Below are 12,777 nucleotides of genomic sequence, written 5' to 3' on the forward strand. Positions count from 1 at the left end.
CAAAAGACTCCCTCCTGAGACACAGGGCTGGATCTCACAACCCTGAGATCATGACCTGAGCCAAAATCAAGAGTCGGATGCCCAACCGACTGAGCCACCCAGGCGCCCCCACCTTACGATCTTTTAATGCATAACCCAGCTATGAAGTGCCATCTCTGGCAGCAGTAGTAGGAAAGAGCCCTGGAATTAGAGTTAGGGAAGTTCTAGGTTAGAGTCTCAGCTCTAACAGTGAGCAAATCCCAGCCACTCCTTGTCTGCAAAATCGGTGGGGCTAATACCTGCCTCACAGCGCTGCTATGAGCATTCACTGCACATGTGAAAGATCTGTAGCCTACGGCAGGAGTGCTAGGTATTTCTACTTATAGACAGTGGCCTGGAGATTTAGATTTAGAATTTGAAGATTTTTGGTTTTACTATGCTACCTGAAAGGTGTATCTGAAAGGTACAGTATCAGCCTAAAGTAACTGGAAAGTTCCATTCAAAACTCCAATAAAAAGATGAGTTAAAACATGTTTTTCTTAGAACTGAGACAGTCTACCATCATTTGAGAACTTCTCGGTGGGTCTCAAGTCTTTGTTCATTTCTAGAACTACCCCTGTATCTCTCTTAAGGGATCAGACATTCGGTAAATTTGCCAAATGTTGAATCTGTGTTTATCCTAAAATCAAAACAATCTCTAATGGAAATGCAGGGTGTTTAACATAAACTAATCAAGTGTTGGCTCCTTTCCAATAATGGGCAGCCACCTTCTGGTAGAGAGCAGTGGTGACATGGAAAGGCTTCTTGAGAAGACATTACAACTGGGAGGTAGCTAATTAATGCACAGTAGTTCCAAGGGGAATTTTAAATCCTCTCTCCTCCCTTCCCTGAATCTGTTCAGGAGGACAAAAAAAAAAAAAAACAGTGACTATCAAAATATGCCTTTTATTCAAAGAAATAATAGATTTAAGACCCCTGTCCTAGGGATATTAGAATCAGAAAGTCAATTTTTTTTGTCAGCGAAGGTGCTATAATTATGAATTTATGTTTATTTTAAAGACAGAGATCTCTAAAACCCCAGAGGGACCTCTGAGGCCAATACAAAGAGGCATGAATTCGGGCAAAAAAATAAATAAAATAAATGAAACACCCAAGCCTGGGTTTCTTTTAAATTTTTAAGCTGCCCGAGTCATTTCTTACACAATCATAAAACAACCTAATAGAGATGAATGTCTTTTATTATGAAAATTGCTGTTACATTACAGCCAACATTCCGAAACAGTATTTTAATAAACATGTCTTGATTATAAAGTAGAGCAGAAACCATGATCCTTTTTTAAAATTGATTAACACCTGCTGATGTTAACATAAATCTGGAGGATACTCCATATGCTCACCATGGTGTGTAGGAGATGAGATGAGAAAGAGCACCTATGTTATTCAAAACAGCTACTAGTGTTACTTGTATAGTGTAAACCAACCATTTACAACAGGACATTAAAAAAAAAAAAAGGTGAAAGGCAAAACACTAAAATGTTGAAGTGTTACAATACTTTTGAGATGGGAAAAGCCAAAGCTTGCTTCCTTTTTCTTCCCCTCTGTGAGTTCAGTGCGAGGTACAGGGAAGAACCAGAACACTAGGTCAAGGATGGATGCAGTTCCTTGCTTCGGTATTTCCCAGAATTTAGTCCTGCTCCAAAACACAGCCCACATGCAAAAGCTCTTCGGGCTCTCATTCACAGGCCTCGCAATACAGCATTTGCACACGGACGAGTGAGGTTCCATAGCAGCTCAGAGTCAGTGTTTGAATTCCAGTGTATTCACTCCATAGCACTGAAAGGAATCCACGAACAAAACTCCTATGTTCTTTCTAGTCAGGAGGCAGAAGACTCCTATTTATATGTGTTCCATGTTTGGGGTCGGGGTGCGGTAGTCACTGCATAGAACCTCTCCCATCATGAATACCCTGGTGGAGAAGCTTAGAAAAAGTTAAAACTGCAGTTTTAGAAGGTCCTCTTTCCCCTCCCTCAGCAAAGAAGCATGATGTACACGTGACTGCAAGGAATTCAGGAAGGCATAGTGTGGCTACTGTAGTTTCAAGTACAATCTGCTCCTTGCAAAGGGGTCTGGGGTAACTGCAGGCAAACCTGAAACTCAAAAAAATTATTAACTTCTTTAATGTAAGAAGCTGTACTGAGAATTCTTCTTACAACTTCACGTAGCTGGCATACTCCTTACTGTAGGAGGGGATGTCCTTTTTCCAAACAGTAAATGTTATGATATTTGGGGGACTTAACTGGTTTAATTGAATTTGATCTCCTTTTCAACCCTCCCTTTAAATCATAGTCTTTTTTTTTTTTCTGGGCTCAGGGCTATCATCATTAGTAAGGCTCCGAAATAACCACCAAAATAACACAACGTCCTAATTTCAACACCATTCTTTTTTGCCACTATAGGAAGACGCCAGATGGTGCTAAAGCATCCTACAGATAATCCAGTTGTCAAGCTGTTGTGCATCCTAGTTAAGCTTCTCACGCTGGATCTGGTAGTAACATGCCTGAAAAAGAGTTCAAAACAATTTAAAATTTACTTGTAAAGAAGCCACATAAACATAGCAGTGCACAGGAGACCAAAGAAAGGAAATGTCTGATAAATACTGTTAGGGCCAACAAAATCAGTTAGTTGCTTTATTTTTCCCTGTTCACTTCCAGTCCCCCATCCAATGTCTATTTTGCATACTTGTAAATTAGTAGAGAGAAAATTTTGCACACCTTCTACTAATTCTAAAATAAAGAAACTTTTTACAAGCTGTTTAATATTCTTCACTAAGTAGAAATACCATAATTGGCTAAGCCACTACTGAGTGGACATTTAGAATATGCTGAGCATTATAAGGTATACAAACAACTGTAACTGGAATCATCTAGTATGTTTAAGAAACTACAAATTAAGAGTAAGCATCATTCCAGACCCAGTGAGTCAGAATTTCCAGGAATGAATTTTTAAGAAGCATTCCTAGGTGATTCTGGAAGTATCCAGGTTTGGAAGTTACTCACACTACAAAGAACACCTCAGCCAAACCATGTATGTTTTTCATTCTTCAATTCCTCAGGATAAATCTCTAGGAGTAGGATTACTCAAACCCCAAGAACATTTTCGATGTTGTTGATATCGACGTTAACAACAGTTTTCTAAAAGGGTGACTGCTATTTAATGCATTATCAGCAATATGGGCATAATTCTGATTTCACTATACCCCTACCAGCACTGGTTATAATTCTAAAAGGTCCTTGCTGATTTAGTAGGCTCAAAATGGCCTCTTGCTTAAATCTGCAGTACTGTAATTTTCAATGAGGTTGAGCATTTCCCTACATATAAATGTATCACTTGTTTCTCCCCTGCTGATATGTTGAGAGATACTCTTCATATAACATAAATACTAAAAATGTAAGTCATTGGTGGCCAATACTTTCCCCAGTTTCTCCACCTTTTTCAGCCCTTTTATTTATTTTTAAAGATTTTACTTATTTGACAGAGAGAGAGAGAGAGAGAGGGAACACAAGCAGGGGGAGTGGGAGAGGGGGAAGCAGGCTTCCAGGGGAGCAGGGAGCCTGATGCGGGGCTCAATCCCAGGACCCTGGGATCATGACCTGAGCAGATGCTTAACAACTGAGCCACCCAGGTGCCCTCCACCTTTTTCAGCCCTTTTAATGGAGAATGTTAATGGTATTTCAGTTGAAAAGTTCAAACAACTAATCCAAGCTCTAAACCTGACATTAAATTCTAGGTTTTTTCTCATTTTAATTTGCCTGTCTATTCCTTCTGTTAGGGGTAATGTCCATTCCTGTGACAATAACATACTATCTTAATTACTGTAATTTTATAATATTTTACTAACTGGCAGAGTGCATCTATTCTCCTTTTTTCCAGAAGTGTTTATGCCATTTTCTATTTGTTGTTCTTCCAATATACTTCAGAATTATTCTAAGACTCTAAGAAAAATCAAGGTGGGAAACTAAAATGACTTCCAACAATCCCTAGAGAGTACTCAGATTACAGAACCTTATTTGTAACATACTGGTTTACAGTAAATTCATGGGGAAAAGAGAAGATGCAATTCATATTCATTATATACACACTGCCTTCTCTGTTTTACCCTCATTTCCATTAAATAGCTCTGGTGATGGATACTTTTTTGGACACTACAAATCCTTACTGTTTCTTCTCTAGAGTTACATTTATATAGTCTACCTTTATAAGCATTTCTACTGATTTGAATGATCAATTTATAGGGAAGATTGGGTAATTTGCTTTAGTATTTTGAAGAATAAGTAACTGATTCTACTTTAATATATTTTAAAATATTAACAACATGTGCTCTAAAGGCATTTAATATTTTCATTAAACGTCTGTATAAAGAAGACAGTGTTAATTACAGATTTATAATATGGTAAATTAAGGACAGATTTTAAGATAAAAGAAAATTAAATACTACCTATACTTACCTTCAAGGTGGTGAACATTATACCCTGTTCCCCATGCTGAAGATATGGGTCCATTAGATCCTCAATGAGGTGTACCTCAGAGCCTAAATTCCTAATCCTGCCCCAATGAGAAAAAAATACTGAATTATATCTGTTTATATGTACATCCTCCTTCTGAATCTATGTAAGGGAAAATAAAGAACAGCTCACCATAGTGGAATGGGTAAAGAGAAATGGTTTTTTTTCTAGTGGGGGAGCACATTACTGTCATCAATTCAGAAAAAGCACTTATTAAAATCATGAGTCCCTAATAATCAAGTCAGAAAAGGTTGGTCACCTGGCCCGTAGCACCACATATAAGAAAACAGGAAACAAGTCATCCATGGACCACAAAAAGTCTTCCTGAAGTGATGCCAGGACACTCTGAGAGATCTCTTCAAAAGTCTGTTGGATGACCTTAAGTTTGTCTGACGGGGTAAATGTTGTGCTGTTGTTATTTAAAAAAAAAAAAATAATAATAATCCTGTAATTTTTCTTAATAGAACTGTTCAATATTAAATATTAACTGTTTGACAATATACCCTCCTGGGACTTATGTGTCTTAAGTTGGACACATCAGGCATAATGAGTTGCTGGAAGGGATAACTACAGTAATCCCTTGGTTCTTTGAGAAAAGATGCCTCAGCTATCTATGGTTCACATGGAAGAATTCACTAAATCATAAGATTACCCCCTTTAACCATGTAGGACCTTATTCTCCTAATATATGCTCTTCTCTGAGTAATTAAGTTTGGTTAATTTCCATTTGGCTACAGATGTGATTATGTAGATACATTTCTGGGTAGGCTCTCCACATCTTCTGAAAATACAACGGCCTTGTAGAGTAAAAGGTAAGCCAAATGTCTCAAGAGAGCCTTTTCTGATCTCCAGGCTGAGTGTGATACCTTCTAGGAGTGAAGGGGGCACTTAGAGCTTAGGTAAAGATAAGATCTCATTAATATCTTAATAGACTAGCTATTACTTTGATGTATGTGTTTTTTTAACAAATCAGTGATTACCTGATCTGCTGCAGACATTCTACAGCTGAGGCAAAACAAGCATCTTTTGTAGCTGGCAAAACCTGCAAAAAGAGAATTTATGAAGGTCAAAGAGGAAAGCTGTCTTCTGCAGTAACTGTAAAAAATAAATGATACTGATGGCAGGGTGTGGTTCTTCAGTGAGTAACTCATGCTTGGCTACTATTCTACCAAAGTAAAATGGAAATGTTTTGCTATTTCAAATATCCCACATTAAAGAAAAGCATATTTACTGAGGAAACTAAAATGTACTATAATTTACTATACCTTTTTACTCTCTCCAAGGACTGACAAGGTCGCTGGCCAAAATTTCCTACAATGGAATCCACACACTGTTAATACAAGTTGTTACTTGTGATAGATTAATCCCCATAAAAACAGCTGGTGGCTACATTGCCTTCCCTGTCCCATTTAAAATAACAGATAAGGTTTTAATAAACATTCCAGAAGTAATTTAAGAGTTTCTATCATGTTCCTAAGGGACCTATCAATGTATACTACAATTTCCCCATACATTACGGATATTACCAGGTTTAGCCAAAATCTTTCCTTCACTCAGTTTTACTGTATTTTTTACCGTCAAATTATCCTACTGAAAAAATGTACTTTCTGATTAAGGATTGGTAATTTTTGATTACACATTCGTAATTACCGGATATTGGGGTGACCAGCTTTATCACAGCACTAGAAGAAAGGATAATGTGTTCCCTTGGAGTAACAAGAAACAATACTCCACAACAAAGAGCACTTCTAAAACTTTTAAATTAGAAACTGGAGATGGGGAGGAAAGAAAAAGAAGGAAAGGAAGAATGTCAAAGACTAAATGTAATTAATTTTTTCTGAAACTGTAAACATATGTATTTTGTTTTAAGGACGGCAAAATATGAAAAGGTAGCTAAAATGTATACACACACACACACACACACACACAAAATAAAACACACATTCAGAAGACATTCAGAAGAATAACCAAGTTTTACACTCCACTCCAAAAATTCTCAAAAATAAAGATTAAATATCACTATTTTGCTGAATAACAAATATGCAAATAAGTAAATAAACTGCAAATCATATATTCCATTAGATATTAAAGTACCAAATTCCTGATAATGCTGTTAGCATTTTAAATTAAAACCATTTGATTCTACTCCTAACTACTGTACTTACCTCTGTACCCCAAGGAAGCCCAGGAGAGCAATATCTGGCTGCTTATTCAGTCGTAGAACACATTCCCAGTAAATGTCTTCCTCGCGATCATTATCCAGGGCATAGAGCATGAACAGTGGCGGGTAGAGCCGAGGTAGCAGTACAGGAAGCAGTAACCCAGAACTTGTTACCACATAACTACAAAATATTGGAGAAGCAATCATATTAAAATTGCATACAGAATCTAGAGCTGAAAGTAAAGATGGGACGTTCTGAATAAAGAAACAGTTATAACAGGGGCACCTGGGTGGCTCAGTCGGTTAAGGGTCTGACTCGATTTTGGCTCAGGTCAAGATCTCAGGGTGGTGAAATTCAGCCCCGAGTCAGGCTCTGTGCTCAGCTGGGAGTCAGCTTAAGATTCTCTCCCTCCCCGCCCCCCCTACATTCTTTCTCTCTCTCTTACAAAAAAAAAAAGGTAAAGAAACAGTTACAACATTATTCTACTTTTATATTTGGAGCTAACATGAGGAACTTACCTATGGCCCCAGAGTTTTATCTTGGACCAACTGTGAATACTTTTCATTAACTCAAAATCTAACTGAAAACCCAATTGGTTTCCATTTTGAAAATGATTCTCTGTGGTTATTCTAGATCAGCATGATGTTACTTCGCTCAGCAGCCTCTGCACCCAGTCATTTGAGACCGCACTTCCATGGGGTTTGGCTAATCCAACTTAATACAACCTTTTAAAAGGGACCTCAGAGATCACCCAGTCCAATCACATTGTCTTAAAAATAGGGAAACTGAGATCTAGAGAATTTGGGATTCTCTAGATAGGGATTCTTTAGATAGGACCACCCACCCTCTTTCTTCACTATCTCTACCCAACGCCACGTACCCTGGCTCTGGCGATTCGGATCTGGAATCTGACTTCCCAGTACAAAAGGATTTCCTTTCCGTTGGGAGAGGAGCAGAGAGAGGAATTGTGCTGCCCTCTTCAGGAAGCTCAGGAAATAAGAATCTAAGGAATAACAGAAAATACAATTATACAATTTTATACCTCTAGAATGGTTAAAAAGAGTAAAGATACATTTCTATGCATTTCTCTTATTTCATCTATTTAAGGACCTATGAGATGAAACTTTATATCAACTAAATATTTTAGTTCCCTAGGATTCTTAACTGATGCTTTGTAATTACAGGATAAAATTAAGGGTGTAGCTAAATAATCTTCATGTGCTTTTTTTTTTCCTGTCTGGTTATTAAAGAGTGAAAAATTCTTATCTACATGTTTTTCTTACTGACATATCTCATCTGAGGTCAATTTGTATTGACTCTTCAAGCAGAGACCATTATTCTCACAGCAAAAACAAATATTAATTGGAAACCACCTAAATATTCAACATTAAGAAAAAATGAAAATCTAATTAAAGTAAAATTAAAAAAAATTTTTTTTTTTTAATTCAAGTTGCTGGGGCACCTGGGTGGCTCAGTTGGTTAAGCAGCTGACTCTTGGTTTAGGCTCCAGGCATGATCTCAGGGTCGTGAGATGGAGCCCCCACCTTGGGCTCCACTCCAAGTGCGGAGTCGGCTTGTCCCTCTTCCTCCCCTGCTGCCACTCTCCCTGCTCTCTCTAATAAATAAAATCTTTTAAAGATTTTTTATTTTATTTTATTGAGAGAGACAGAGAGAGAGCATGAGAGAGAGGAGGGTCAGAGGGAGAAGCAGACTCCCTGCCGAGCAGGGAGCCCGATGCGGGACTTGATCCCGGGACTCCAGGATCATGACCTGAGCCGAAGGCAGTCGCCTAACCAACTGAGCCACCCAGGCGCCCCATAAATAAAATCTTTAAAACAAAAATTCAAGTTGCTAAAAAATTTTTCCAATTGATCAAGCTAAATTGAGGATTTTCCCCTTAGGTTTTGAATTTGCTCTAGATTTTATCTCTGACCTCTTATATGCAAATAGTGAGCTCTACTATAAACAAGTTCATTGTCCTCTTTATTTTTAGACATAAACCTTGACTCTTTAAAGGGAGTTTGCAATCTTCTCTATTTTTGTAGACTTATACCTTGCCCCTGCCTCTGCCCCTAATTTTATAGCCGGGAAAACTAAAAAAAAGTCAGAAAACTTATCTTCATTATACTCATCTAACTAATGTCAGAGCTGAAACAGTCCCAGCCAGTGGTCTTTTAGTGGATTACACTGTCCCCTCAAAACTGAAGACATTTCCAAATGCATCTATCAATTCTGAAGCTTATAAGGAAAAATCACTTTATGAAAAAATTCATAAATTTTTATATAATGACCTCATTATAGTATTTACTTGTTGGTTTAACGCCAGTAAAAGATCTTGAATTTTACAAATTCCAAATTTCCTACCTAAAACTCTCTTTCCAAAGATGTTCTACTTGCTTGCTTTCTCACCTCTTTTAAAGTCTCTGCTCAGATATTACCTCATTAGTCAGGCCTCCTGGACCTTCTGTTTAAAATAGCACCCTCTTACCTCCAGGCCCCATTCTTTGTCACATTTACCATCACCTGACACACTATATATTTTATTTAGTCTGTCCCACTAGAATGGAAGTCTATGAGAATACACACAGTTCCTGATGATTAGTGATGTTAAGCTTTCTTTCAGGTGTCTGGCGGTCGTCTCTATCTCTTCTTTGCGAAATTGTCTATTCTGGTCCTCTGTCCATTTTAAATCAGATTATTAGTGTTTTTTTAGTGTTGAATATATAAGTTCTTTTTATATTTTGGATATTAACCAAATCATTATCAGATACATCATTTGCCAATACCTTCTCCCACTCAGTAGGTTGCCTTTTTGTTTTGTTGATGGTTTCCTTTGCTGTGTTTCTTGCATGAAGTAAAAACATGTTTTTTGTTATTTAATCTGTTTAAGAATCTGTGGCACAAAGATCATTTTCTTGATGAGTAATTTCATCAAGGAAGAGGAACCTTGATGATTCTTCACAAAGTTGTAATCTCTACACTCAGGATAAAGACACCCAAGCATTAGTATAAAGTAGTATTCCACAGCTTGTAGACTTCAATGAGAAAGACCTCTTACCTCACCAGCTGGAAAATTCGCTTAAGATAAGACTTAATCTCCTTCACAGCCTCCTGCAATAACCGGCGATTGGCTCCCACGCCCACATATGTCATTCTATAAACTGCAACCAGTGTCTCCACAAGCCTGCCCAGGGGGTGCAGAGGAGTGTCACAGGCCTGAACAGGAAGAGGATCACTGAAATCAGTCAATGACTAACAGCAGAAAAAATCAACCAATAAATAATAAAACAATTTCATAAACGATAAACAATTTTCAAACTGGCAGGAGTCAACTTTTGGATCAGAAAATTCAAATACTTAAACTTTTCTGAAAGTGTTGAGTCTACCCAAATTATATGGAGTAGGAGTTCCTAATGTTATCAAAGAATCCTTTTAGCATCTTGGGAAAATAGCTTTGGATATACTGCTAAATATAATTAAGCTATAAACTTCACCAAAAAAATAGGAGAGGTTACCTTTGAGCAAACTAAATAATGACAGTTGATCATGCTTTAATACAATCATTCTCCAGTTCCCTTGATTTCTCTTAATACTGTTTCCTGCAACCCCATTATCAATGCATGTCATACTTTAAACTAGCTAATCTTACAGGGTTTGAGAAGGAAGCAAAGAGCATAACCATGGGGTGAGGGCAGCACGCTTTATTTATACAATCTCTAGTCTGCTAATGTTACTAACAAAAAGCCATTTTAAACTTTGACCCTTGTTCTCAAGAACTCCCTTGAGCACTTTACAAAACTTAAAAAAGTTCTACCAACATGATAGGGCAATATTCATGTGGAAATGTGCTTTTAGTAGTCAGAATTAGCAAAAGAAATACCTAGAAAGCAAAGATAGGATTAGGGTACCAATAAACTGTGAGCACAATGATACATTGTAGTGGTTGTGTCATTAATTCACAAGACCACTGTAATTTTGACTCTACCTTTATTAAATATTTCTTGATATCATCATATTTCTCCACAGAGAAGGCACCAACATGCTGAGGAATGAATTCCAAACTCTCTAGTGTCTGAGTCTGCGAACGACTTAATGTCTCTGGACTGTAAAAAGACGAAAGCCCATTATGTATTTCATATCAAGAAAGCAAGGTAATGGTAATGTGCACATGAAACACTGTCACCAAATAAGGATGAAATGGAGTACCCAGGACAGTGTTTGGCCCAAATGAGCTCATAATTGGTAACCGACTTGCTAGCTATTAGATTTTTCTAACAGTCACTCCAATGTCATTTAATGTTACTTCATACCAACTACAATTAATGAAAATTTTGCTTCAATATCAACAATGGTATTAGGAGATACTATAATGTTAGCCTGAAGAGAAAACTGGTGACAGACTTGTTAGTGACAAGAGAAAAATGGAATAAGAGAGAGAGGAAGCGGTGAAGAAAAATGAAAACATGAAAGGGCAGAGGAAGAAGGGAAATGAGCTCAAGTAAGGAGATAATGAGGACGCTATATCTGGTGGTGAGGTAAGCACATAATGGCTAAAGAGAAGCTTTGGATGAAGAGGCCATGATAAAAGACATACTTAGTAATCAACAGACATTTTTGGTAATGGTATTCTATTACTAGATTATAACCAATTAGAAATGGTACACAATCATTATTATTATACTATTTTAGATAAACAAGCCCTCTGCAGTTGCAACATGTTTTATTATATAAAAGTTCATTCACTCTCATTCCTTGGAAACACCCAACAATTAGAGGACCAAAGGTCAACTAGAGGACCAAAGTCTCAATGTTTAAACTGACAGGCTCTAACAGTGAAGGCTGACCATCTGCATCACACGCAAGGGGAAGTCCACAGCTTTAATCAATCCTAGGAGTTTCCATTTCTTCTACTAATAGAAAGATTATAAGGTAAAAATCATGAACTTCATGAATGAAACACTATAATCCATTCCTGTTTATCCCAAATATAGGGGGAAGGAAAAAACCAAACTTCTTTCTATACAGCAGGGATTGTCAAGTTCTTTGGGTCCAAATGCCAGGCAATGCTTGTGAGAGTTACTGGCCCAGTTAAAGAATAAGGAAATATGCAGAAAGTAGAGGGGGGCAGGGGTGAAGCAGAAGAAAAGGAGAACAAGGGAGAAAATAAGAAAAAGAAAAAAAGGAAGAGGTACATCTGTAATTTTTCTTACAGTACTTCAAAATTGTGGTGCCACTTCCTTTTGGTCTCCAGAGGATGCTGATGACAACTATGCAAGCACGAAATGGCAGTTCCCCTCTAGGTGATGCCTCTTTTTTCTCTAGCTGCTTTCCCGATTTTGTCTTTCAATTTGATTATGAAGTGTCTGTTCACGGGTATCTTTTTTTTCAGGATGCAGTTTGCTTAGCTTCTTGAATCAGCACTTTTGTCTTTCACCATATTTGGGAAGTTTTCAACCATTATTTCTTCAAATATTTTTTTCATCCCCATAACTTTTCTCCTCTCCTTCTGGGATTCCAAGGACACAAATATTAGACTCTCAGGTCCTTAGAGCTCTGTTCCTTTTTTCTTCCCCCATGTATTTTCTCTCTGTTGTTCAGTTTGGATAATTTCTATTAATCTATTCTCAAGTTCACTGACTCTTCTGCTGTCATCTCTATTCTGCTACTGAGTTCACCCAGTGATCTTATTTTGGTTACTAGATTTCTTAATTCTAAAATTTTTATTTGTTTCTTCTTTATATCTTCTTTTTCTTTGCTGATACTTCCAATTTTATTTTATTTATTTTTTATTTTTATTTTTTTAAAAGATATTATTTATTTATTTGACAGAGAGAGAGACAGTGAGAAAGGAAATACAAGCAGAGGGTGTGGGAAAGGGAGAAGCAGGCTTCCTGCTGAGCAGGGAGCCTGATGTGGGGCTTGATCCCAGGACCCCGGGATCATGACCTGAGCTGAAGGCAGATGCTTAACAACTGAGCCACCCAGGCGCCCCTGGTACTTCCAGTTGTAATAGTTATTTCAAGTGTGTTTAATAGTTATTTCAAGTTATTTCAAGTGATTGCTCCTTTGGGCAT

At 37.4% G+C, this 12,777-nt stretch overlaps 1 protein-coding gene across 7 annotated transcripts in view; it reads right to left on the minus strand.

The window, feature by feature from the left end:
- Positions 1-1,199: 1,199 nt before the first annotated feature.
- Positions 1,200-12,777, minus strand: part of ALS2 (alsin Rho guanine nucleotide exchange factor ALS2) — a 75,014-nt gene continuing 63,436 nt past the window's right edge. For 6 of the 7 annotated variants that reach the window (XM_064586925.1, XM_045868205.3, XM_045868206.3 and 3 more), the window contains 9 exons: positions 10,689-10,806; positions 9,762-9,919; positions 7,584-7,706; positions 6,707-6,883; positions 5,807-5,852; positions 5,522-5,583; positions 4,801-4,950; positions 4,485-4,581; positions 1,200-2,536 (listed from right to left, as the gene is read on the minus strand). In XM_064586925.1, the coding sequence (XP_064442995.1) occupies positions 2,498-2,536; positions 4,485-4,581; positions 4,801-4,950; positions 5,522-5,583; positions 5,807-5,852; positions 6,707-6,883; positions 7,584-7,706; positions 9,762-9,919; positions 10,689-10,806 (970 nt within the window). In that variant the 3' untranslated portion in view covers positions 1,200-2,497. Of the gene's footprint in view, positions 2,537-4,484; positions 4,582-4,800; positions 4,951-5,521; positions 5,584-5,806; positions 5,853-6,706; positions 6,884-7,583; positions 7,707-9,761; positions 9,920-10,688; positions 10,807-11,913; positions 12,210-12,777 lie in introns of those variants that run through there. The other variant, XR_008505581.2, reaches the window with a different exon arrangement.

The sequence above is a fragment of the Mirounga angustirostris genome, unplaced genomic scaffold (genome assembly GCF_029215605.1).
Source record: "Mirounga angustirostris isolate CCGP_5_RB_7025 unplaced genomic scaffold, mMirAng1.0.hap1 SCAF_3, whole genome shotgun sequence".
NCBI classification, from domain to species: domain Eukaryota; kingdom Metazoa; phylum Chordata; class Mammalia; order Carnivora; family Phocidae; genus Mirounga; species Mirounga angustirostris.